At 40.3% G+C, this 23,375-nt stretch overlaps 1 protein-coding gene across 3 annotated transcripts in view; it reads right to left on the bottom strand.

The window, feature by feature from the left end:
- Nucleotides 1-2,191: 2,191 nt before the first annotated feature.
- ankib1a (ankyrin repeat and IBR domain containing 1a) overlaps nt 2,192-23,375 on the bottom strand; it is a 106,014-nt gene continuing 84,830 nt past the window's right edge. The window contains exons 19-21 of one of the 3 annotated variants that reach the window (XM_059972291.1): nt 21,219-21,324; nt 10,249-10,289; nt 2,192-5,211 (exon numbers count right to left, since the gene is read on the bottom strand). In XM_059972291.1, the coding sequence (XP_059828274.1) occupies nt 4,489-5,211; nt 10,249-10,289; nt 21,219-21,324 (870 nt within the window). In that variant the 3' untranslated portion in view covers nt 2,192-4,488. Of the gene's footprint in view, nt 5,212-10,158; nt 10,290-21,218; nt 21,325-23,375 lie in introns of all 3 variants that reach the window. The other 2 variants (XM_059972289.1, XM_059972288.1) reach the window with 2 other exon arrangements.

The following is a 23,375-nucleotide window of genomic DNA, read 5'->3' as shown; positions in this document are numbered from 1 at the left end:
TGGTTAACCAGATTGATTCCAGAGATGAGGGGGTTAGATTAAAAGGAGAGTTTGAATCTCCTGGGATTGTACTCGCTGGAATTCAGAAGACTGAGAGGAGATCTTATAGAAACATATAAAATTATGAAAGGGACAGATGAGATAGAAGCAGGAAAGTTGGTAGGTGAGACTAAAACTAGGGGACATAGCCTTAAGATTCAAGGGAGTAAATTTAGGATGGAGGTGAGGAGGAACTATTTTTCCCAAAGAGTGGTGGATCTGTGGAATACTCTACCCAATGAAGCAGTGGAGGCCACCTCAGTAAATAATATCTTATGTTCTTTCGTTATGCTTTTATTTTCTTATGCAACATGCCTGTGATACTGTTGCAAGTTTTTCGTGGTACCTGTGCATGCATGTACTGTGCATATGACAATGAACTGAACAATAAACTCAAATTTGATTTGCTCCCCTTCACAAAATGCCTCCTGTAGCGAGCCAACTCCCCCCTTCCAAATAGGCTTCTCTAACCACATCTTCCTCGTCAGCTCTCCAAAGCAACACCCCTCTGAAGAACTTTTTCTTCCCATCCTTCAGCACAAATTCCTCTCCCTCTTCACACCGACCACAAGACCTTATACCCTTTCTCCATTGCAGTTTCTTATCTTTAACTTTAAAACAATTTTATTTTTCCATCATATTACACATTCTGTTTGTATCGATCTATATTATTCCTCTTCACTGTTCCTGATGAAAAAGCTATTTTAGGATATAGGCTCTACCCTAAACACATGCAGTTGTATTACTGGGTGTGCCTTCAAGGATCTGGGAAACAAAAAGGGTTTGATATCTCTTCTTGGTCTGATCTGGAACAAATTCAAGGCATTCCATGTGCAATATTCTGGCAATTTTCCAAATTATTTAAAATTCCAAGATAAAACTAGGGAGTTCTTAACCATGGATATTGAGCCTTGATATAAAGTGTTATGAAGAGTTAACTTTCTGGAGTTTAGAAGGAGCAGCATAGTTTGTAGTCACTGATACATAGTACCAGATGCTGGGGATGCTGGTCAATCTGTGCTGTGGTTTCCTCCAGGTGCTCCTCCCACATTCCAGAGATGTGCACTTTGCCAGGTTAATTAGCAATTGTAAACTTCCCCTTGTGTGTAGGTAAGTAATAGAGTGTAGGGTAAGTTGAGGAAAATGTGGGGAGAATTAAAACATGTAATTAATGTAGGATTTGTGTAAAAACAACTGGTTTGTGGTCAGCACGGACTCAGTGGTCCAAAGGACCATTACTCTAACATTTTTTGCTCTTACTGTGAACCACTTTACAAATTGGTGGGTGACTTTAAAACCAACACCAAGTGCTAATTGTGGTATTTCCATAGTAGCTGAGACTCGTATCAGTTAGTTCAATAGAAAAAAAGGATGTGATCACCAAGAGTATGTGCTGTGTGCATGTTTGTTTGACAAAATCTCTCCAAATCATTGCAAAAGACCAAATGCAATGATTAATGCAAGGAACAAAATGCTGAGGTTGTTTAAACATACAGCATATCAAAATGAGTCGCGCCGCCCAGCAGTCCCCAATTTAACCCTAGACTGTTCACGGGACAATTTGAACAATGACCAATTAACCTACTAATCAGTATGCCTTTAGACTGTGGGAGGAAACCGAAGCATCCAGAGAAATCCATGCGTTCTGTGGCGAGGACATACAAACTCCTTACAGAGGATAGAAGGATTGAATTCCAACACCCCAAGCTGTATTAGCTTTGTGCTAACTGCTACACTACCAGGGCATCCAATTTATATTGGAAAGGACTAGTGTATGCCACGTAACTAGCAGCTCTGATGTTTTCAGATATTTAAAATTCACCTATACAGGTAATTAAAAGAATTCCAGTTAAATGTTTACTGTATATTCATTTTCTGCTGTATTAATGAAAATGTATAAAGATATCACTTGAATATACTTAAGGAATTATACACAATAAATTAAGATTCTGATACTAAGGCTGACTGCAAAGACTATTTTCACTCAGCAATATGCAAGTGCATTAAAATGGAGCAAAGAAATTTGTAAGTCTGTGTAATTTTAAACAAAATTTGTGACCAGATTGCTCAAACACAAGTTTGTGGGCAATTATTCACTTACAATGCCATCAACTCTCTTTTATTGGCATTGTGGAAAAAAAATTCAAGGTGAGATGCCGAAAAGCAGTTATGGTTGTTCTAATACTCTTGTCACTGTAGCTTGACAATGTTGCAAAAGTAGCTTGATAATGTTGAACAGACTTTAAACACTTTCATTATGAAAACTCCAGAAACTTGAATTTATTATAAATATTAATTTACAATTGTGTTGATCAAACCTCCATTCATTTCCATATTATAACATTTGAACCAAAGAAAATTATACTTGAGGATAAGGAGTAAATATAGGAAATGCAGTTTTCAATGAAACCAATAACGTAAGAACTGAATTTTATCATTCGGCCTCAGAGGAATAACTGCAATATTTAAAACAGAATTACAGGAGTTTGAGAAAACAAAACTTAAAACATAACTTCACAAATTCAAGTGAATGACCCTACTAGCAAGTTAATTAATTTGCTGACTTCAATTTAAATCAATATGTCCAATCAGTTTTGCACAGTTTAACTGTTAGTTTTAAATGACACTTTGCATTGGTCAAACATCTAAATATTGTATCCTTATATAAAGTGGGAATGTATTAAGTACAGTACTATGAAAGTGCAAATAGCAACAATTCTTTTGAAGATAATTCAAGGTTAATAGTTGGCTTTAGTATTATAAAATCCGCAGTTCCTTAAAAATATTTCTGATTTTTTTTTCAGATTTTCAAATTAATCCAAGAGTTTTAAAACTTGTAACTGAAAAGATAGTTTTGAATCTGAATGATTCATGACCATGCATAGCCAACAATACACAGAATGGACCATGGTTTAAATTCCACAAATTAAACAATGGTTTTACATAACCAAAACCCCACAGAACTACTAACTTCATATACAACACTCTTACATAGCTCAACTTTGCAATACATATTCAAAGCCATGTAATATATATCCTTTTTATTTCCAATATCAAACCAAAATTACTTCAATGCAACACTACTTTGTCAGACAGTGACTCAGTAAAAAGTCAGTTAAGTAAAACATTCCAAACTTAAACCACTTACAAATCTTGGGCTTTACATTGTTTATATTTACTTAACTCCAAATTTCAAAAACTGAATGAAATTATTTGAGTTTGATAAAAGCAACTTGATGATTTAGACTAGTATGATGCTTTTAAGGGTAAAAACTTTTATAATAAAAATTAGCACAATTAGATTCTTTTTCCAGACAATGACTGTGTACTTGGAAAAAGCTTGATTATATTATTATACAACCAAATATTTAAAATGCTGTGAAATTTACTACAAAATTCCACAGAAACACATCCAATACAGTATTCAATGCAAAACTCTCATTCCAAAATGCAAATGGAAACAATTAAATGATAAATTAAATTAGGGTCATGTGCATTGGTTTGATCTCAATTCTGATGATCTGAAAATGTGGCAACCAACCATGTAGGTAAGGCAAGGCACAATGATAGACTGAGTAGGCAGACATTTGAAGTGATCGATGTGGCTTTCACATGATTTTTACCTTTTTGCCTACAAGGGATGGCTTTGCATTTAACAAATTTTAGGCCTACATTTCAAGTCTTTTTCAAGACAAAGTGGCACTGACAGTACATTTAATTAAATACTTTTCTTCTCCCCCCTGCACTTCCCCAGATGAAAAGGCTCCAATTAAACTTACAGTAAAGTGGGGAGTTCAAAAAAGACTACTCTGTTAATCTCCAATTCTGATTCCTTTAAATAAATCACTTTAAAACAGCAACCACTGTTAACAAATCAAAGCGCAAGACAAGCCTCCGTAGCAACCATGCTACTTTTACTTCCAAATTGCATCTAGTTCCACAAAAACAGGCCACTTCCAGTCGATGGCTCCAAAGAGTTTTGATTAGTTCTGGCCAGTGCAGGCACAAGCGGAATACAATGGATTAAACTGCTTTTAACTGGTTAAGTTTTGGCACCACAATTCACTTGTAATAGGCAGTGCTTACTTTTGCAATCAATTTAGAAGTATTCCAACAGACTCCCGTTTAGTACAATTCTCGATGCCTATTACGTAGGATAAGACAGCCTCCCTGTTTATATACCATCAGCAATTTTACTTTAGATCCTTTAATTACCAGTTGGTATAATTAAAAGATAAACAAGGATCTAAAAGAATTAAGCTTTTCATTGAAAATTCAGGAACCGATGTGGGATTAACTAGCTGAGATATTCTTTGGAGGACTCAAAACTTCTCTCTATCATTGACAGGTGCTTCAGCACTCCTATACTATGTGCCAGCCTAGGTTCATGCTGATCTAAACAACAGGGACACAATGAAAGTGACTCCATGAGTAATCTACTTGTTGCAGTTATACTAAATGAATTTGTTCTTCCCATTCATTTGAAGAGTTATTCTGCTGGGAGTCATCATCCAAGAGTATTCTACTCCTGCTGTCACTCAGACCTGATGATTCTGGTTCAGATTTGGTAGCATCAGTACTTTCCAAAGAGTAGGCTTCATCAACTTGGGGTCCTCTACCTTCACTCATGACTGCAGCTTCAAATAATGCATGGTCCTCATGAAGGTTCTGTAACATCTCAATTCTGCCTGATGCCTGTTCCTCTCCACCAAGTTGCTGTGTATCAATGTCAGTTTCTGAAGATGCCGAAGGAATTAATGCAATGCTCTGTGGATTCATATCATGGAACCAGGCCATGATATTACCAAGAAGATTTACATTCATTGCAGGGTCTGTGTCTGTGGGATCAGTACCTTCAGGAGATGAAAAGTATCTAGTATGTACATCAAAGGAGCTACTAAATGTATTAGGGTAGGGATCATTGTTTACATTAAGTCTCATCAGGTTGTTATCCAAATCCATTAACTGAGAATTGCTCAGAGCTCTAGCACTATCCATGCCTCTCTGAGGTGTATCAAGCCTTGAAGGCAAGGAAGTACCAATGGCCCCTAAAGATGGTTCGTTGTTAAGGAATTCTTGTGGCTCACCACCTACAGCAAGGGCAGATTCTTGCAGGGAAAGCTGGATAGCTAGCAGGATATTTGGATCTTCATCATCAAGAGAGCTCAAAGCCTAATAAAGAAAGCAAAACATATTATTACTACATGTAGATTTTATTAATAAATTTCATCATATATATATATATATATATAGAGAGAGAGAGAGAGAGAGAGAGAGAGAGAGAGACATACACACACACGCACGCACACGCAGACTAAAATCCATTGAAGCCGATATGACAGAATTTAATTCATGAAATGTAGAACGGCATATAATGTTGGGTTGACCAATATAAACCTACTTCATAATCAATATAACCCCTACCTCCTAGAAAGCCCACAACCCTCCATTTTTCTTACATCATCATGCCTATAGGAGTCTTTTATCAGCCTCTACCACCACCATGGCAGTGTATTACACGCACCAAAACTCTATGTAAAAACCGATCTCCAATATCATCCCTAAACTCTTCCCTGGTATTGGCCAGTGCTGCCCTTGGAAAAAGGGTACTGGATGTCCACTCATACTTCTGCCTCTCCAAGGTACTTTTCATTCTCTGTCACTTCAAAGAGAAAAGCACTAGTTCACTCAATCTTTCCTCATAAGACATGGACTCTAATTCATACTGGTATATCTCCTCTGCATTGTCTCTAAAGCTTCCGTATTATAAGATGACCAGAATTGACAGTGTGTTCTAAGTGTGGTTTAAACAGAGTTTTATAGAGGTGAACATTATGCCACAACTCTTGAACTCAATTCTCTACTAATGAAGGCCAGCAAATCATACACTTTAACCACGCCATCAACCTTGCACAGCAACTTTAATAGATCTATGGACTTGAACCCAAGATCCCTGTATATTTCTCCACACTAAGAATCCTGCCATTAACCTCGTGCTCCACCTTCAAGTTCAATCTTCCAAAGTGTACCACTTCAGTTTTCTGGACCGAACTCCATCTGCCACTTCTCTGCCCAACTCTGCATCCTGTATATATCCTGTTGTAATCTATAATAACCTTCGACAAACACAACTCCTCCAACATTTGTGTCATTTGTAAACTAACCAACTTCTCCACTTCCTCATCCATAAAAATCACTAATGGCAGCGGTCCCAGAAGAGATCTCTATGAAACAGCAGTATGGCCTCTCCTCTAGTCAGTCTGTCCACATTTTTGTGTCAGGAATCCTTGCTAAACACATCTAACAAATTCTGCCCCATTGAAACCTTTTGCAATAAAGAGGAGCCAATTAATATTAGGGAAGTTGCAGTCACCAATAACTTATTTTTGCACCTTTCCAAAATTTTCAAACTTATCTGCTTTCAGTGTCCTGGTGGTTATTGTGAGTCCTACAGAATACTCCCAGAGATTGCTCCCTTCTTGTTTCTGACTTCCACCTACACTAAGCAGATGATCCCTCCACAACATCCTCCCTTTCTGCAGTTACAATACTAACCCCGATTAGCAGTTCCACTCACCCACCTCTTTTACCTCCATCCCTATCCCATTTGAAACATTCAAACCCCAGAACATCAAGCAGCTAATCTTGCCTGTGACAATCAAGCCTCGGTAATGGCCACAGCATTGCAATATAGTACCCAATCTGCAGCAGCAACACAATTTGCACAACTGGTTTAGAGATACAGGTGTAAAATTCAAAGGTACAAAAATATTAAAGTACACTGCACAGGAAGAAATACGGAAAATATTTTGGCAACAGTCAGAACCTGAGTATTCTTCAGTGAGTGACTTGTCATGTGATACCCCATATACTGCTGCTGAGGCCGCTCTCGATCAGAGTTGACCATGGATATTGCATCCTAGCTGACTCGATATGTGAGCCTGAGCAGTAAGATATGGAGAGCAAACTGTTGTCCATGTAGCAAGCCACCCCCTCCACACAACTGATGAACCCAAAGAAATGGCAGAGACCGATACAGTTTGGCACCAGCAATGCCGCACGAGTTGCCAGTCAGCGTAAGATAGTCTTCGAGAATCCAGCTCCAGATTTTTCCTTTGGATTTGCTCTCAAAGCATTCCCTATGAGTGGATATAGCCGCAAGGCAGTGGAGGTTTGAGATCAGAGTTTTCCTTCTCCCAGATGAGCTGCCAACCATGGCTGATGAGCTCTATCTGCCTTAAGTAACTGGTTTTAAGGTGCCAGTAACCCCCCTTTGTCCCTTCTCCTGTCAGTAGAAACAGTCCTACCATAGTTAGCCCCATCTACAAAACAGGAGTATAACAGAACTCTCCGCTTGTTTGGATGAACATTTTCTACAGTACAGGAAAATAAACATCCAGGAACAAAGCAGGCCACTTTACCGGTGTCGCACCACTGGTGTTCCATGACTACAGTTTACAATGTCTGCCAAATACACTGAAGTTACTTGCCTAAGTGACTACTACAGCAACTTACTAATCATGGAACACAACCACCTGCATGTTCCTGTCACACAATAAACTACTCTTAATTGGAAACATATTCACAAACACATGAAAAGTCTGCAGATGCTGGAAATCCAAAGCAATATGCAGAAACTGGAGGAACTCAGCAGGTCAGACAGCATCTATGGAAAAGAGTAAACAGTCGATATTTCGGGCCAAGCCCCTTCTTCAGGACTAAGAAAGAAGGGGGAAGATGCTGGAATAAGAAGCTGGGGGGAGGGGAAGGAAGAGAGCTAGGTGATTGGTGAAGCCAGCTGGGTGGGAAAGGTAAACACTGGAGAGGAAGGAATCTGACAGGAGACGAGAGGGACAATAGGAGAAAGAGAAGGAGAAGGGCACCTGAGGCAGGGTGAGAAGAGGTCAGGGGATTGGTGGGGGGGGGGGGGGGGGGGATTTGTCTCCCATCAGATTCTCCTCTCCTGTCCTATCAGATAGATTCTTTCTTCTTTAGTCCTCGACTTGTTTCACCCACCTGGCTTCACCTATCACCTTCCAGTGAGCCTCTTTCCCCTCCCCCGACTTGTTTATTCTGGCGTCTTCCCCATTCCTTCTCAGAAGAAGGGTATTGGCCTGAAACGACAACTGATTACTACTTTTCACAGAAGTTGCCTGCAGAGTTCCTCCAGCATTTTGTGTGTGTTGTTTTGGAAAAATATTGCTATCTTTTATTGTCTCATAGCCTAACTCCCAAAACATCTTTCTAATAGCACTCTGAAGTATGTTTACAAGGTTTTAAAGTGTTGATTTAATACTACCATAATGGCAGTTAGAGGTGAGTACTAAATTTTGGCTGCACCACTGATGCCCCAGGTAAAAAGTATAAACTGTATATGCTAAAGGGTGGGGTGTTAAGTGATACATGTTAGAGTCATGGAGAAGTACAGCATAGAAACAGGCCCTTCGGCTCAACAGGTCCATGCCAAAACCATTTAAACTGCCTACAATCTCCACCGGGACCATAGCCTTCCATGTACCTATCCAAACTTTTCTTAAGTGTTGAAATCAAACTCGCATGTGCCACTTCTGTTGGTAGCTCATTCCATACTTTCACGACCCTGAGTGATGAAGTTTCCCCTCATGTTCTCCTTAAATTTCTCACCTTTCACCCTTAACCCATGACCTCTGGTTGTAGTCTCACCCAACCCTAGTGGAAAAAGCCTGCTTGCTTTTACCCCAGCTATACCCCTCATAATTTTGTATAACTTAAGGTTAGTTCACTTCCAGTCATGACTTTTTACGCCCTTAGTTTTATTTCACCTTAAAAAAAAGATATTTCCTCCTTCTACCAGTACATGTAGTATTGAAGTATTGCTCTGGAGGAGTAACCTAAAATTTTCATTTCCATTGGAAACACAAGAAACTGCAAATGCTGAATGTGGAGCAACACAAAATGTTGATCAAGTATTGTCCAGTACTGAAATTGTCATTACCTTTACAGCAAATTTCCAACTGAGATTGGCTATGAGGGAGATACCAAACATAACATGTACATTTCGTGACATGCATTATTTAGTTTGTAAAAATACTGCATCTCAACTTATGCTGTATACCTCATTGCAGAGAATAACCAGGAGTCATTGTCATGTGTCCAACAAATAAAAAATCCCAGCTCATTGAGGAATAAATGAGAAAAAAAACTCAAAAAGCCTCCATGCCAAATATTAATTTGATGGTGAATCTGTATGCATTTTAACTTCATTGCTGGCACTGGGTATTTATATACATGGCAAGAATTGAACATATTCATAAATGATTTTAATGTCATCCTTTGCTGAAAGTAATACTATGTAGAATGGAGGTATTAAAAAAGTATTGCCAATCAGTTTACAATCCTACACCATTAGTTTCTGTTATAGTAGTAACAAATAACAGGTTTGAAATTATTTAATTCAGATAAAACACTGCAGACATTGCAGGCCAAAGGGCCTGTTCCAGGGTTGTGCTTTCTACGTCTGAAACGCTTGATCTCAAACACTGTTGTAAAATGTTAAATATTTTAAAAACTAAATAATTCTTCTTAGTATTCTTCTTAATGTTCCTCATATGTTACAAAATCTTTGAAAACAGATCAACCTGTGGTCGAGACTAAAATGCTATACAGCCATTGAAATGGTATATATTTTGACGTATATACAATTAGACCATCAGCAACCATTTTTTGCACAAGTAACATAATCAAGGATGTGATAATGACCAGATAATCTGTTTAGGTGTTGTTGATGAAGATTCCATAGTTCTTTTATACTATACTGCACAACCTTATAGTACTAAGTTAAGAGATGGACCTATGGTTAATTTCTCAACCAAAAGACAACATCTAATAGGAGAGAACTTACAGTATTTCTCCAGATTTAATGCTTTGCTTTTTACAAAGCTAAATTTAAGCACATAACCTGATGACTAATGGAGAACCACTAGAAACGGAGCCACAACTTTTGATTAATTGTAAAAAATTACATTATAACAGAACATTTGTTAACTGGATAAAAACCAAAGGTATTTATTTAAAATCTAGTTAAAACATGCAGCAAAGCAAAGATGGTTGAAGGATAGAGATTTGCACCAAGAGAGATACCTGCAGAGAGTCCTGGTTCTCAGAATGACTGACAGGGGTATAGTCATGAAGCGAAGAGCTGTGCAGAATACTCATAGATGCTGAACTCACCATGGAAGTACCGTGTCGCCTACTGTTGCCTTCTTGGGTATCTAGAATAAAGCATCAAAATAAATGAATTTGCTGCAATAGTGTTGGTTTTAAATGAGCAACACACACAAAATGCTGGAGTAACTCATCAGGCCGGACAGCATCTGTGGAAAAACGTACAGTTGAAGTTTTGGGCCAAAACGTCAACTGTACTCTTTTCCATAGATGCTGCTGTCATGGTTTCTCGTGCCCCACAAACGACCAAGAAGTATTAAACTTTAATTTGCAAATCAAAGCTGAGACAGTCAGTGAGCTAGTCACTGATTGCCCACCGATCCTTGGACATAGCATGTTTTATAGCAATCTCCTGGTTTAGTTGCTTTAGCATATGCATTCGGTCTATAGTGCGTATCACACGTACATCCGCCACTATTGTTTCTACCCATTGACTTAATCATGTTCTAATCTACATCCCTTAGCTACCTCTCATTAACACACCATTGTCTTCTACATTCTTAAGATTTCATTCTCCTACTAATTTGGGTACATGCACTGCAAATAGCAAACTCAGACTACATAATCTACATCTCTTAGCTTCCTCTTATTAACACACCATTGCCTTCTACATTCAATTGGGTATATGCATAGCAAATAGCAAGTTTCAAAACTGACTACATAGTTTTGGTTACACAGCAAATAATGCAACTTTTATACTCCAATATATCCCCCCTTTGAACACAGAGAAAGAAGACTAAGAGTCTGCACCCAAAAGCCCCAATAAACTCAAGCACTTATTCCCAAATCTCGGGTTAAACTATAATTTTCTGCGCCAAGACCTCAAAGTATTCTCTCCCTGTTACCCTGGGCCGCTGAGCCAAAAACCTGTCCCTTTGTACCTGAGAGGGAAAAAATCTCAGAAGCCCTTACAATCTACTCCCATACCGTCGTTTTGCAGTTCATCCTGCAGGTGTTGTAGACTGTAACGATACATTTTTGGTATTTCTTTCTCCACTAAGCTTGCTTCAGTAATTGCCACAAACATCGGAAATTGTTTGGTTGCAGCACGCACTACAAGAGACTTGAGACAAGGAAGAAAACAGTACAGCCCAAGCGCACAACTGAACAATACAATACTGACAGTTATTGCTATTTTAGTCAGCCGTGCTCCCCATCCGCCGAGTCTACTTTCTAACCAGTCAAATAACTGATGTCCGGACCCTGCATTCTGTTTAACTTCCTTTCTTAGACTTTTCAACTTATACATTGCCTTAGTAAACGATCCTTCTGGACTAGTGTTATTTGGTATAAAAGTACAGCACTTCTCTCCAAACATCACACAAACTCCTCCTTTTTCTGCCAACAGCCAGTCCAATGCTTTCAGGGTTCCATTAATTCTCTCTACCATGCCCTGCGACTGAGAGTGGTATACACATCCAAATCTTTGCTTTATCCTCAGCACTTGTAGTACCAATTTGACCACTTTCTGGATAAAAGCCGAACCATTGTCTGAGCTAACTTCTGTAGGCATTCCAAACTTTGGGATCACTTCATTTGTCAGAAATTTTACCTCTGTCTTTGCCCCTTGATCTCTTGAAGGTACTGCCTCCACCCATCTGCTACATCGATCAATTACTACCAGCATGTAGCTTTTCCCTCTCACTGTCTTTATCGTATCTACATAATCGATCTCTAGATGTTTAAATGGTCCTTCAGGTACAGGAATGTGACCTATTGGGGTTGTAATTCCCTTCCGAATATTATTCTGTGCGCGTACCTCGCACTGTGACAAGACAAAGTCCACTGAAGCTTGTAAATAAGGTGAGCAAAAACCATCCTTCTTTATTTTCTTTATCACTTCCCCCCCCCCTCGCACAATGGTCAATCCCATGCGCTTCTGAAATCAGAATCGTCAGTAGAGGGGTGGGCGCTACCAACAAACCGTCTTCCGTGCTCCACAAGCCTTCTGGGTTCTGCTTGGCCCCCCTTCGTCTCCACATTGTCTGTTCTGCCAGAGTTGCTTTACCTTGTATTTCAATCAGGTCCTCTACCTCAGGTTCTGGAGTTAGGCTTACCTGGGGGGCAATGACAGCTGATGTACATCCAGACGCTTTTCTAGCTGCCTCGTCCGCAGCTTGATTTCCCTTTGTTATTACATCATTTCCCTTTTTATGTCCCTAGCATTTTATTATAGCCAATGCTCTAGGTTTCATTATGGCTTTTATTAAGTCTAGAATTTGCTGACAATGTTGTATGGGATCTCCATTACTCTTTTTAAAACCTCTCTGCTTCCACACTGCCCCGAACAAATGGCATACTCCATGGGCATATGCCGAATCAGTATAGATGTCTACTTTCTCACCTTCCATCATTTAACACGCAGCTGTCAGGGCTTTGATTTCCGCTAGTTGGGCGGAACACGGTTGGGGACAGGACTCCATCCTAATAATCTTATAGCTCAACTGATCCTGTTGCACTACTGAGAACCCTGCATGATTTCCATCATAGTCCCTGTAACAAGAGCCATCTACGAACAGAACCTTTTTATCTGCATCCTCTAGTGGTTCTGACCGTAAATCTGCTCTCAATTTGGCAAATGCCATCGTCTTCCCTACACAATCATGGGGTTCTCCTTCATAGTCCAAAGAGACAAAATCAACTATATTACTGGTAGTGCATCTCTGTATAGTTATGTCTGGAAATGTCAATAGCATCTGATACGCTGCTATCCTGGCTGACGTCAGCACAAATTTCCCTCTTTCCAGCAATTCTGCTACTTTGTGGTGTGTGTACAGAGTCACAGGATAGCCCAGGGTTACAGATGATGCCTTTCCATATGCATAGTACAGCGCCGCCAATCCCTGATAACAGGGTGGATACCCCTGAGCCACCTCATCTAGTCTCGTACTGTACTATGCTATCGGCTGCTTTGCTTTTCCTGTGCCTGTCTCCTGTGTTAGAACCGCTGTGACATAACCCTCCTGTCAGTTGGATACATACAAATGAAAAACCTTCTCGTAGTCAGGCAAATGCTGGTGCTGACTGCAATTCCTGCTTAATAGTATTGAAAGCTATCTCTGCCTCTCCATTTCACTGTAAGCTGCTCTTCAAATTTGTATCTCCTGCTTCTTTCATTATCTTTCTCAAAGGTGCCACAATCTCAGCATATTCTCCTATCCAATCTGAGCTGTACCCTGCCATTCCCAAAAACGTCATCATCTACCCTCCAGTCTGGGGTTTTGGGGCCTTAGTTATTGCCTCAATCTGATCTGGTGCTATCACCTTCACTCCCTTGGATATTACCCTGCCTAAGTATTCCACTTGCTGCGTGCAAAATTGCAGTTTCTTTTTGGATAACTTATGTCCTCCGTGCACCAGCTTCTCTAACAGAGTTACAGTGTCCTGCTCACACTGTTCCTCGCTGTGGGAGCAAATCAACAGGTCATCCACATACTGTAACAATGCACTTTCCAATGGCATGCCCTCTAGGTCTGCCTTCAACACCTGATTAAAAATGTGTGGTGAATGTTTAAATCCTTGCGGCATTCTGGTATAGGTATACTGAGCACCTCTGTAAGTAAATGCAGATACTGACACTGGTCGGCCAGAGGAATGCTGAAGAACGCCGAACACAAATCAATCACTGAAAAGTAACTTGCTTCTGGTGGAACATTAGTCAAAAGTGTGTGTGGGTTGGGGACTACCGCTGGCCAGTCCTCTACCACATCATTTACCGCTCGCAAATCATGCACCAATCTACACTTAGATTTATCTGCTTTTAAGACCGGCAGCAACGGGGTATTGCATGGACTGTTGGTTCTTTTAAGCACTCCTATCAAGCAACCCCTGCAGTGTTGATGCTATTCCCTCTTCTGCTTCTGGTCTTGGGAGGGTATTGTGATCTCCTGTGTGGAATTGCTCCCCTTTTCAGCCTTATTTCCACCGGATTAGCTGTTTTTATTTTCCCTACGTCCGTGTCATGCTGTGACCACAGAATAGACGGCAACTCATCTAACCTTCTATCTTTCTGCTGGCCTCTTTCCTTTCCCAGCAAGGGCAGATGTGGTTGGGGAGTTATTTCGACCTCTCTCACTGTCCCTACCATCTACACTTACCATTATTTTAATGCAATTGTTGTCTTCTGATATCCACACCTCTGGCGTGATTTTCCTCCACACTGTTAGGGTTTCAGCACTCTTAACTAAGGGTCCTAAGTCTTTAGACTGATTTACCAACAATGTTACGTGGGGTGCAGCCTCCGGTATCTTGTACCATTTTTCTAAAAAGGTTTTCCACTTAACTTGTAAAGCTGCCCCTTGTTTTCCAATTATCACAGCCTCCCCTTCCAGGTGCTGTTGGGTACATGCCTCCAGGTGTTATCTCTCCTCTAACTCCCTGTTCTGAGTCTCGGCAAAAATCACTGTACAATGTAGCTCAGATTTGGGCATTACCACCCTGGACACCCTTTTTCCATTTTTCCCAGGTTTCCTGAATCTGATCTGCGATGTCTCCTATCCAAAAGACATTAGCCTTCTTGTCTTCTCGCACTATCAATTGAGCCCCTGCTCTTTCCACACTCAACCTATTTCTGGTGCATTCTAATTTTAATTCCAGTTTCAATAAGGCATCTCTAATCGGAGTTTCTTTAAATATTAGCACCGGCAAAACAATTCCTTTATTTCCCATTCTGAACCGCACTGGAGCTGTGCACTGTGTCAACTGTGTTTTCCCCGAGAACCCTACCGTCTTAATAAACTTTCCTGACATGGGAAGGTGAAGGGCATACTGTGGCTGTACACGTGTATGTGGCTCCAGTATCTATCATCATTGGTGTCATTTGCCCTTCTAACATAACCTGAACAATGGGTTCCTCATCTGCCTCCCTTGTTATCATTGGGTAATGTCCCTTCCCACTCAAGTTCTCAGGGCACCCCTAATACCTCACATAGGGGTTCACAGGTCCGCTTGGGCCTGTGGGGGCTGGTCCTTGGCTAAACTTTAGTTCCCTCCTTATCGGTTCCTGCTGGTGTGTGACAGGCCATGGTGTAAACAGACAATCTCTTCTCATGTGACCTGGCTGATTACATCCCCAGCACAATCTCTCTACCTCTCTTTCGCCCTGTTTCCTCACTGGTCCCCTCTGCCCATAGCTCCTCTGTCCCCCTCCCTGGGACTTCCAGTCCTGTCTGGGCTGTTTGAATTTAGTCTGTTCCTGATAGGGCATTTGTGGGAATGGTCCTCCAAAGACGATTATTGGCATGTGATTTTCCAGCCGTTGTCTTACAGTATGATCAGTTCCTCCATATAGCGGTGCTTCATCCAGTTCGATGGCTGTACGCGGACCGGTGGTTCCTGGCAGCATCTTTTTGCTTTTCTCTTTTTCCTTCTTTTTGAGTTCTTCGAGCTGCATTTGTATTAACTTTCTTTGCACCTCTTCCTGCTGCTCAGCCAACCTTTGTTTGTCTTTCCGGTACTTCTCAACCGCATGGACTACGTGGTCTCTAAATTCTTGTGGGGTCATTGACGTCAGCCCAACCATTTCCTCCAGTTTGGATTTTACTTGCGGAGGCATTGCATCCAAAATGCTACGTCGGAACAGTGTGGTGATAAATAAGCTATTTTCCACCTCTTGCTCAGTCTCCAGTCTCCACCTTTTCAACTGGTTTTCTATGTAGGCTGCTGGGTTTTCAGTGTCTCCCAGTGGATCCCCCTTTAAGGCTTTGGGGTCCACTTTGGATGGATAAAGCTTCCTGAGGGCCTGCCATACCCTCTGCCTCACTCTGTCAAACCCGTCTCCATCAGTTCTCGGGTCGTTCGAGTTTACTATGCCAGCCATTTCCATTAGTTCGTTAAATTTGGAGGTTCCCATCAACCTTATCAATAGTGCCTTCAAATCTCCCATAGCCAATAATCGTCCCACCGTTTCTTCTTCAAAGGCTCTAATCCATTTCCCTGCTCCCTTCATGTAGATTGGGCAGAGTGTTTTTCAGCCCTTCTAGGTCCTGGGATCCCCAAGGGATATACTGCACTTGTCCTGATCCTTTAACTAACAACAGCATTATGCTTCCTCCTTCTTCCCACCTGCCCTGGCTCTCCTCCTCACCTGCCTCCCCATCTGTCTCAGGGTATGTCTTTACTGCCTCCCACGCAAATATCCCCGGGGTCCTCTTCTTCCCTCGGTCTCCCTTTGGAGTCCTTCCTTTCAGTCTTGATTCAATACTTGGTTGGCCGCTGGAGTATTTTCCGCATCTCCTCTGGCAATCCCCTCTCAGTAACTTATCTAGCTCTCTCTCTACTTCTGCAAGTTGCTTCCCTACCACCCCCTTCTGCTCTTCTAGGCTTCTGCCTCGTACCTCTTCCCCACAAATTCTCGCATCCTCTCTCTCTCCACTTAACTCTTGCTCCTCCAATGAGTCACCTTCTCTTTCTTCCTGTCCGTGTCTGTACACCTGTGGCAGGGTCATTACTCATGATCCTTACTCATGCTTGATTCCCTTCTCTCTTGTGTTTCTCCAAGGCTCTCATCTCCTATCTTTTTTCCACTTCTTCTTGAATGCCTCATCTCTTCCTGCCCTGATGAGCCACTTTCTTTACTAGTCTGTTTATTTCTATAGTATAACCGATACGCCTCATACTCCTTTTCCTCTCAAGTATTTCATCCGTTCAATCTCTTCTTCCATTTCTCTTTGCCTGTTCCACCTTTATCCTTTCTGCCTGTATCTCCTTCCATATCGCTGCTTTTTCCTTCTCGTATTGTCTTTTTTTCCTCCTCATTATCCCAAACTTGTACTTCTCCCTGCATGTTTACTGTTCCCGTCAGCAGGGGGCACGGCTCAGGGGTTCCTTCCTCATTATAGGGAGGGGGCTTTACTGTTTCTTTCACATCCGGGTACGGAGCTGAAGCCAGCTTCTCACTGTACCTTCCTCTCTCTCTAACAGGCTGTTTCTCCAGCACCTTAGTGTCTTACTCGCTTGTAATCAATATTCTACCTGTCCTCCTCAGCCTTTCTCCCTCCGTTCTGAAGAGTTTTAGCACTTCCATTTCTCGTTCTCTTTTTTGCCCTCTTTTCTTAGATTTATCTTTTGGTTTGCAATGTTTAATTAGTGCCTCCATTTCTTCGCACAAGCTTACATCAAATGTTTCTTCTCTTGGCCATTTTGTGAACAGGTTTTTGGTTCTCTTTTCCCATTTTTCTAAAGTTTTTGTGATCTCATATTTATTTATCGGGAATTTCTTGCTCAGAATCTCTACTGCCGTTCCTTTACCTGTCATGTTATTCTCTCTTTTTAAGATATTTCAGAGATTCACAGTTGGTTTACTGGATAATATTATTTACTCTAATTCTATGTCTAGTCTATCGTTAATCTACCAGCGCTTTAAACTACATATTGGACTGTCCCCTTGTTTCCTATTCTGTTCAGACCTCTATTCAGAGCAGTATCCACAGAAATTGCTCTTTGCACCTCGTCTATTCAGACCCTTATCTCTTAAGGCGGTATCCACGAGGATTTTCTCTATTTTCCCTTTCCCTGCCCGTTCAGACCTTCGTCTTATACGAAGTGGTATCCACAGAGATTTAACAACACCACGTGGAATTTTTCTTAACTTCTTATTAACTTATTTGTACTTACCCTCACTGCAGTGTTCTTGATCAATCCTCTGAGCCTCCTGTTAACCCCCAATTCTGCCAGATTCTTTGGACCAGAGAGACCCTTCGGCAGTGGTTCCACACTTCTGAGACTCCAAGACCTCCCCAAAACCAACAGAATTCTTAGTCCAAATTGTCGCAAAAAGCGCTTACCTTTTGTTTGGGTGCACCCTTTATTCTGTTAGCCTTGTGGGGGTCCCTAAAGGACTGGGAAGCATCCCCAATCTGCCAATTCCTTTCTGCGGATCTCTTTCCAGTCCTGCCGTGGTCGCCAATTTTGTCGTGGTTTCTCGTGCCCCACAAACGACCAGGAGACGCAGAAGATTCTTCAAGAAGTATTAAACTTTAATTTGCAAATCAAAGCTGTGACAGTCAGTGAGCTAGTCACTGATTGCCCACCGATCCTTGTACATAGCATGTTTTATAGCAATCTCCTGGTTTAGTTGCATTAGCATATCCAATTGGTCTACAGTTGCTGATCACAAGTACATCCGCCACTATTGTTTCTACCCATTGACTTAATCATGTTCTAATCTACATCCCTTAGCTACCTCTCATTAACACAGGATTGTCTTCCACATTCTTAAGATTTCATTCTCCTACTAAATTGGGTACATGCACTGCAAATAGCAAACTCAGACTACATAATCTACATCTCTTAGCTTCCTCTTATTAGCGCACCATTGCCTTCTACATTCAATTGGGTATATGCATAGCAAATAGCAAGTTTCAAAGCTGACTACATAGTTTTGGTTACACAGCAAATAATGCAACTTTTATACTCCAATATAACAGCAAATAATGCAACTTTTATACTCCAATACTGCCTGGCTGAGTTCCTCCAGCATTTTGTGTGTGTTGCTCGGATTTCCAGCATCTGCAGATTTTCTCTTATTTTATGTTTTAAATTAAGAGGTTGGATATTATCAAGTCAGAATGACATTTATAGGTATCGTCAAAACAGTTATCAAAGTGATTGCTTAGTATACAAAATAACTGAATACTTTTCTTGGTTAAAACATAAATTGTTAAAAATTGCACACCACGTCCAGTAGATTAGGAGCAGGGCAGCCAGTGCTTTAATCTCAATTCATGGTCATGACTTTCAACTATTAATGCAAGACAATTAAATTAACCTCAAAACTGGTCTCAATAGGACACCCAGGAAAGGGATACTGTATTTAATAAATTAAAATAAGTGTTGAAAATGTAAAAAAAATTAAAGACTCTCTTTACTATTGTTAGCATTTCCTAAATTGAATAGAATCTCATATTTCAAACTATGTTATAACATTCTCACAGGCAAGGTTCCACGGGCGCTCATAATCTCAGTTTTCAAGTTCAAGTTCAACTGTCATACAATCATACACACGAATACAGGCAAATGAAACAGTGTTTCTCCGGGGCCAAGCTACAATACACAGTACCAACAGTCACACAGACACATATAATTATGATAGCAAAAAACATACAGTTTCAAAAAAAAAAGAAAATAATAATATAGCCCAAGTGGCATGGCCTGTGGATTGATGGTTCATGAATGTAGCCCTGGAGTTACGTTTCTGCAAGAACAAGCCTGCCACAGATCCTTATCTTGCACAAATGCAACCACAGATGAATGCATGAATGCAATCCAGATCGTCTTCCATCAAGCGAACACTGGAGAGCAGCACTGATGGGAGCAGCCAGCCCCCAACACAGCACAGAATCCAGTGGCACACAACCAGCTCTGGCATTTCCTTGCCAGGTGTCTGCGATAGGCGGCACTGAGGCATGAGGGCCTGATCCGTGCAAACAACGTGGCCGTGCAGCTTCTCTGCTGTGGGTCTCGTCAATGAACCAGTGACTTGCGGTTATCCATGTTACCAACATCTAACAGGGTCTTGCGATCACAACAAAAACATCCAAGTCAATCACCCTCACCCTCAATTGGACCATGGTGGGGGGGGTCAACGGTGCAAAGAGCGCGCAGCTTCAAGTTATTTGGCATCAGCATCTCAGAGGATCTAAAATCCAGTCATTACTTGTGAGGAGTTAGCACAACTGTCGCTTTTTAAACTATAATCAGTCCAATTGCACAAAAATTACATTATTCAGGGGCAATTCCAAGAGGAATATGGAGTTTGTCACAAGAGATGAAAATCTAGAATTTTTCCAAAGAAAAGTTCCTTCCTTTGCAACTTAAGATACTGCCTTAAAAACCTTTGCATTCTAGAAACCATCCTATGTATACAACTACCAAATTTCAGATAGCAAGCTCAAGTCATTTTGCAATTGCTGTTGCAATGACACAAAGTAATGTGGACAAGAGATTGATGCAGAGTTGTGTTTTAAATTTATCTATTCATTTTAAGGTTTTATTCTGTGGTTTTATGGAGAAGCAACTTCTAACACAAGTAGCTTTAGATTTACAACTTTGGTCTAAAAGTTCACTACCAGTGTGCTAAATGGCAACTTCAGAAATAATTGGGCCAGTTAAATTTGTATCATCCTAAATCGACTGGTAGCCTTAGAATAAAAGAGAATTGTTGCTGAAATTAGTGGTAATAAAAGCAATTGTTAAGGCAGAACTACAGTACTGTCCAAAAGTCTTAGAACCCTCCCTAGACTTTTTATATGTTTTCAGATGGCATGGCCTCCACAGAATCCTTCCTCATCTTGATATCACTGAGACTGCTTGGGATTACCTGGAGAGTCAGAAGCAAGTGAGACAGCCAAAGTCTGCTTGGAACAACCTACCAGCTGATTTTCTTATAAAATTGCAGAACACTGTACCTAAAAGTATTAATGCAGTTTTAAAGACAAAGGGTGGTCACACCAAATGTTGATTTGATTTAGTTTCTTACTGTTTAGTGCTGTTTATAGTAATTCTTTTAATATTTAGAAACTTTTCAAATGATTATTTTTGAAAGCATCTTTGCATTATAGAATTTTTTAAATGTACCTTTTGAACAGTACTGTATTATCACACAAACATCTCAAACAGAAGGTGACGAAAAATGCTTATGATTCACATCAGAAATGTCAACTTGAAATGTATAATTTATATTTCCCTTACTTTCTATTCTAAATATGTTAGAGATTTATCAAGAAGTCAGTCAAGACGAGTCAAATTAATTGGGAACTTCACAGTCAGTGAAATTTGTAACCCCACTGCTTATGTCCAGACCAGAGCTAGGTACCAATTCAATGCATCGCTTCTAGTGTAGCAGCACAGTTACTTCAATGTGAACTTTGAAAATGACTGTGCTATTGAATTAGATAAAAATATTTGACATGCAAAATTTAGTAGGCTCCACATATAAAAACAAACCAGGAAATTTTTGCTTGCATTAACAGTGTTACCTATTGTATTATCACTGGGATCTTCAGGATCTGGTGTGTTACTCCGAAGGCTATGCATATCTCGCCGTCGCCTGTGCCGTCTTCTGTACTGAAATTCAGCATATTCCTAAATACAACCAGCAACAGAAAGATTGCATTAGTAGTAAAGCAGCTTTGCGCTTTTTTTTAAATAAAAAGAGTTGCGTCTATTTTTCTGTCCATCTAGTAAATACCACTTCATTCCACTTCACAAGTCTATGGGGAGAAACTTTAATGTTTCAATCTACCAATTATATAGCAGTGTTCCTCAAATTTTGCTTCTGTTTTTAAATAAATTTTTAAAAAACCACGAAAAGCAAAATAACTAATTTCAAAATCATGACCAAACCATATCTGAATGTTCTGGTTCAAATATTTTACCCAAACTCCAAATGTGCTTTATCTTCAGATTATAGACAAAGTTTACAAAACTAGAAATTGGCTAAGATCGGAATTATCTGATTACTGACAAAAGCAAATATTCTACATTTTTATGAAGAAGTGCTCCATATCAGTGGGGAATAATATAACCCTTAACGGGCGCTATACTATTCCTGAGAGACTATACTCATTCCGACTGTGTTACACTGGGTAATTTAATGTCAATAGACATTTTTCAGCATTCAGCAACATAGCTGAGGTGGATTCTGAATTTAGCTAATGGGTACACAAACATTTTGTGACTAAGAGATAACGTGTGCTTTTTTTTTTGAAGAGTTAGGTGGTGTGAGAGATTGTAGGTGAAGGGAACGGTTTGTGAGGGCCCTTCATTTTCTTTCCTTTCATTGAAAAGACATCATTCTATTATGAAATCCCAACACTACTCCTGTAATCAATTAGCACAGTAAACACCATGAACCTTTGACTTTCAAGTATTTATGGTTAAGTACTCCATAAATTTTGCTTTATTATTAGAAAAATTAGTTTTATATGTCAATTAGTCATACGCACTTGTGTTAATCAGGTATAGGTAACTAGAATGGATGTGTATATTTACTTAATTTCAGGTTCATTTTGCTGTTTTTTTGATGTTTGGAATTCATATGAACTTACGTAATGAAACAAACCATAAAGCAATTATGGTATTACGAGCAGTTTAAGAAGTGCATTGATTTTAGAGTAATATATGAGAATACAAACTCCCAAAATACATTGAAATCGACTGTGCCTCATTTCCATGGTGAAGTATGCTTTTATCCATTTAACAAATAATCGGTAAGAAGCAAAAAATAAAACAAAATGATTTAAAAATTCAGTTATTGTCTTGTTACTTCAACAGAGTGATCAAAAGGATTGAAATGCATGTGCATATACTATGCAAAAATGAGCATTAACATTACACCTGGCTTCCAACACACTCAGACCCCGCTTAACGCTGAGGATGCATTCCTTGGAGGTGGAGTGCTATGTAAATCAACACTGTGCAGGATCATTATAACATTATGTAAATGGACATGCGTGCCTGAAAAAAAATCCAACCCGAGATATATGACGTATTATCTAATGCAAACACAGTAATTCACGGAGCAGCAGCAGAAGGAAGCAGATGGTGGTTACGTCTTAGGGGAGGGACTAGGCTGTGGGTCCTCCTCTAACTTTGGCTTCTTCTTCACGTAGACGTTGAGATTTGACTGCCTTTTCCTAAGTTTCCTCTCGTGAAGCAGTTCTCGGTAGCAGGAAATCATACCAGGAACACTGCTCTTTGCCTTACTGCTTTGCTCCTGGTCAGGGTCATTATCGATGATCTGATCTATGATTTGTGTGATCGTGGTGATGCTACTGCTGAGGAATTTTGTGGTGAGGTTTCTTGCTGGTGCTTTCTCATCTCCATCTGTGTCCTCAGATTCACCCAGGATGTGTCGCTCTGCCAGTTCTCGAAGCTCTTCATTATTAAGGCTTTTGCTGTCTGCACTAGTCACTTCACCAGGGGTACGTATGCTATGGAGGTTACTGTGCTGTTTAAATCTATCAAACCAACCTCTGCCGGCTGTGAATATTACTGACGTATCTTCTTCTTAGAACATAGAAATCTCCAGCACATTACAGGCCCTTCGGCCCACAATGTTGTGCCGACCATGTAACCTGCTCTAGAAACTGCCTATAATTTCCCTAGCACATAGCCCTCTATTTATCTACACT

This window comes from Hypanus sabinus, chromosome 6 (assembly GCF_030144855.1).
Source record: "Hypanus sabinus isolate sHypSab1 chromosome 6, sHypSab1.hap1, whole genome shotgun sequence".
In the NCBI taxonomy this organism is placed as follows: Eukaryota; Metazoa; Chordata; class Chondrichthyes; order Myliobatiformes; family Dasyatidae; genus Hypanus; species Hypanus sabinus.
The sequence above is the reverse complement of the archived record's forward strand: the minus strand, read 5'-3'. Positions and strand labels throughout refer to the sequence as shown.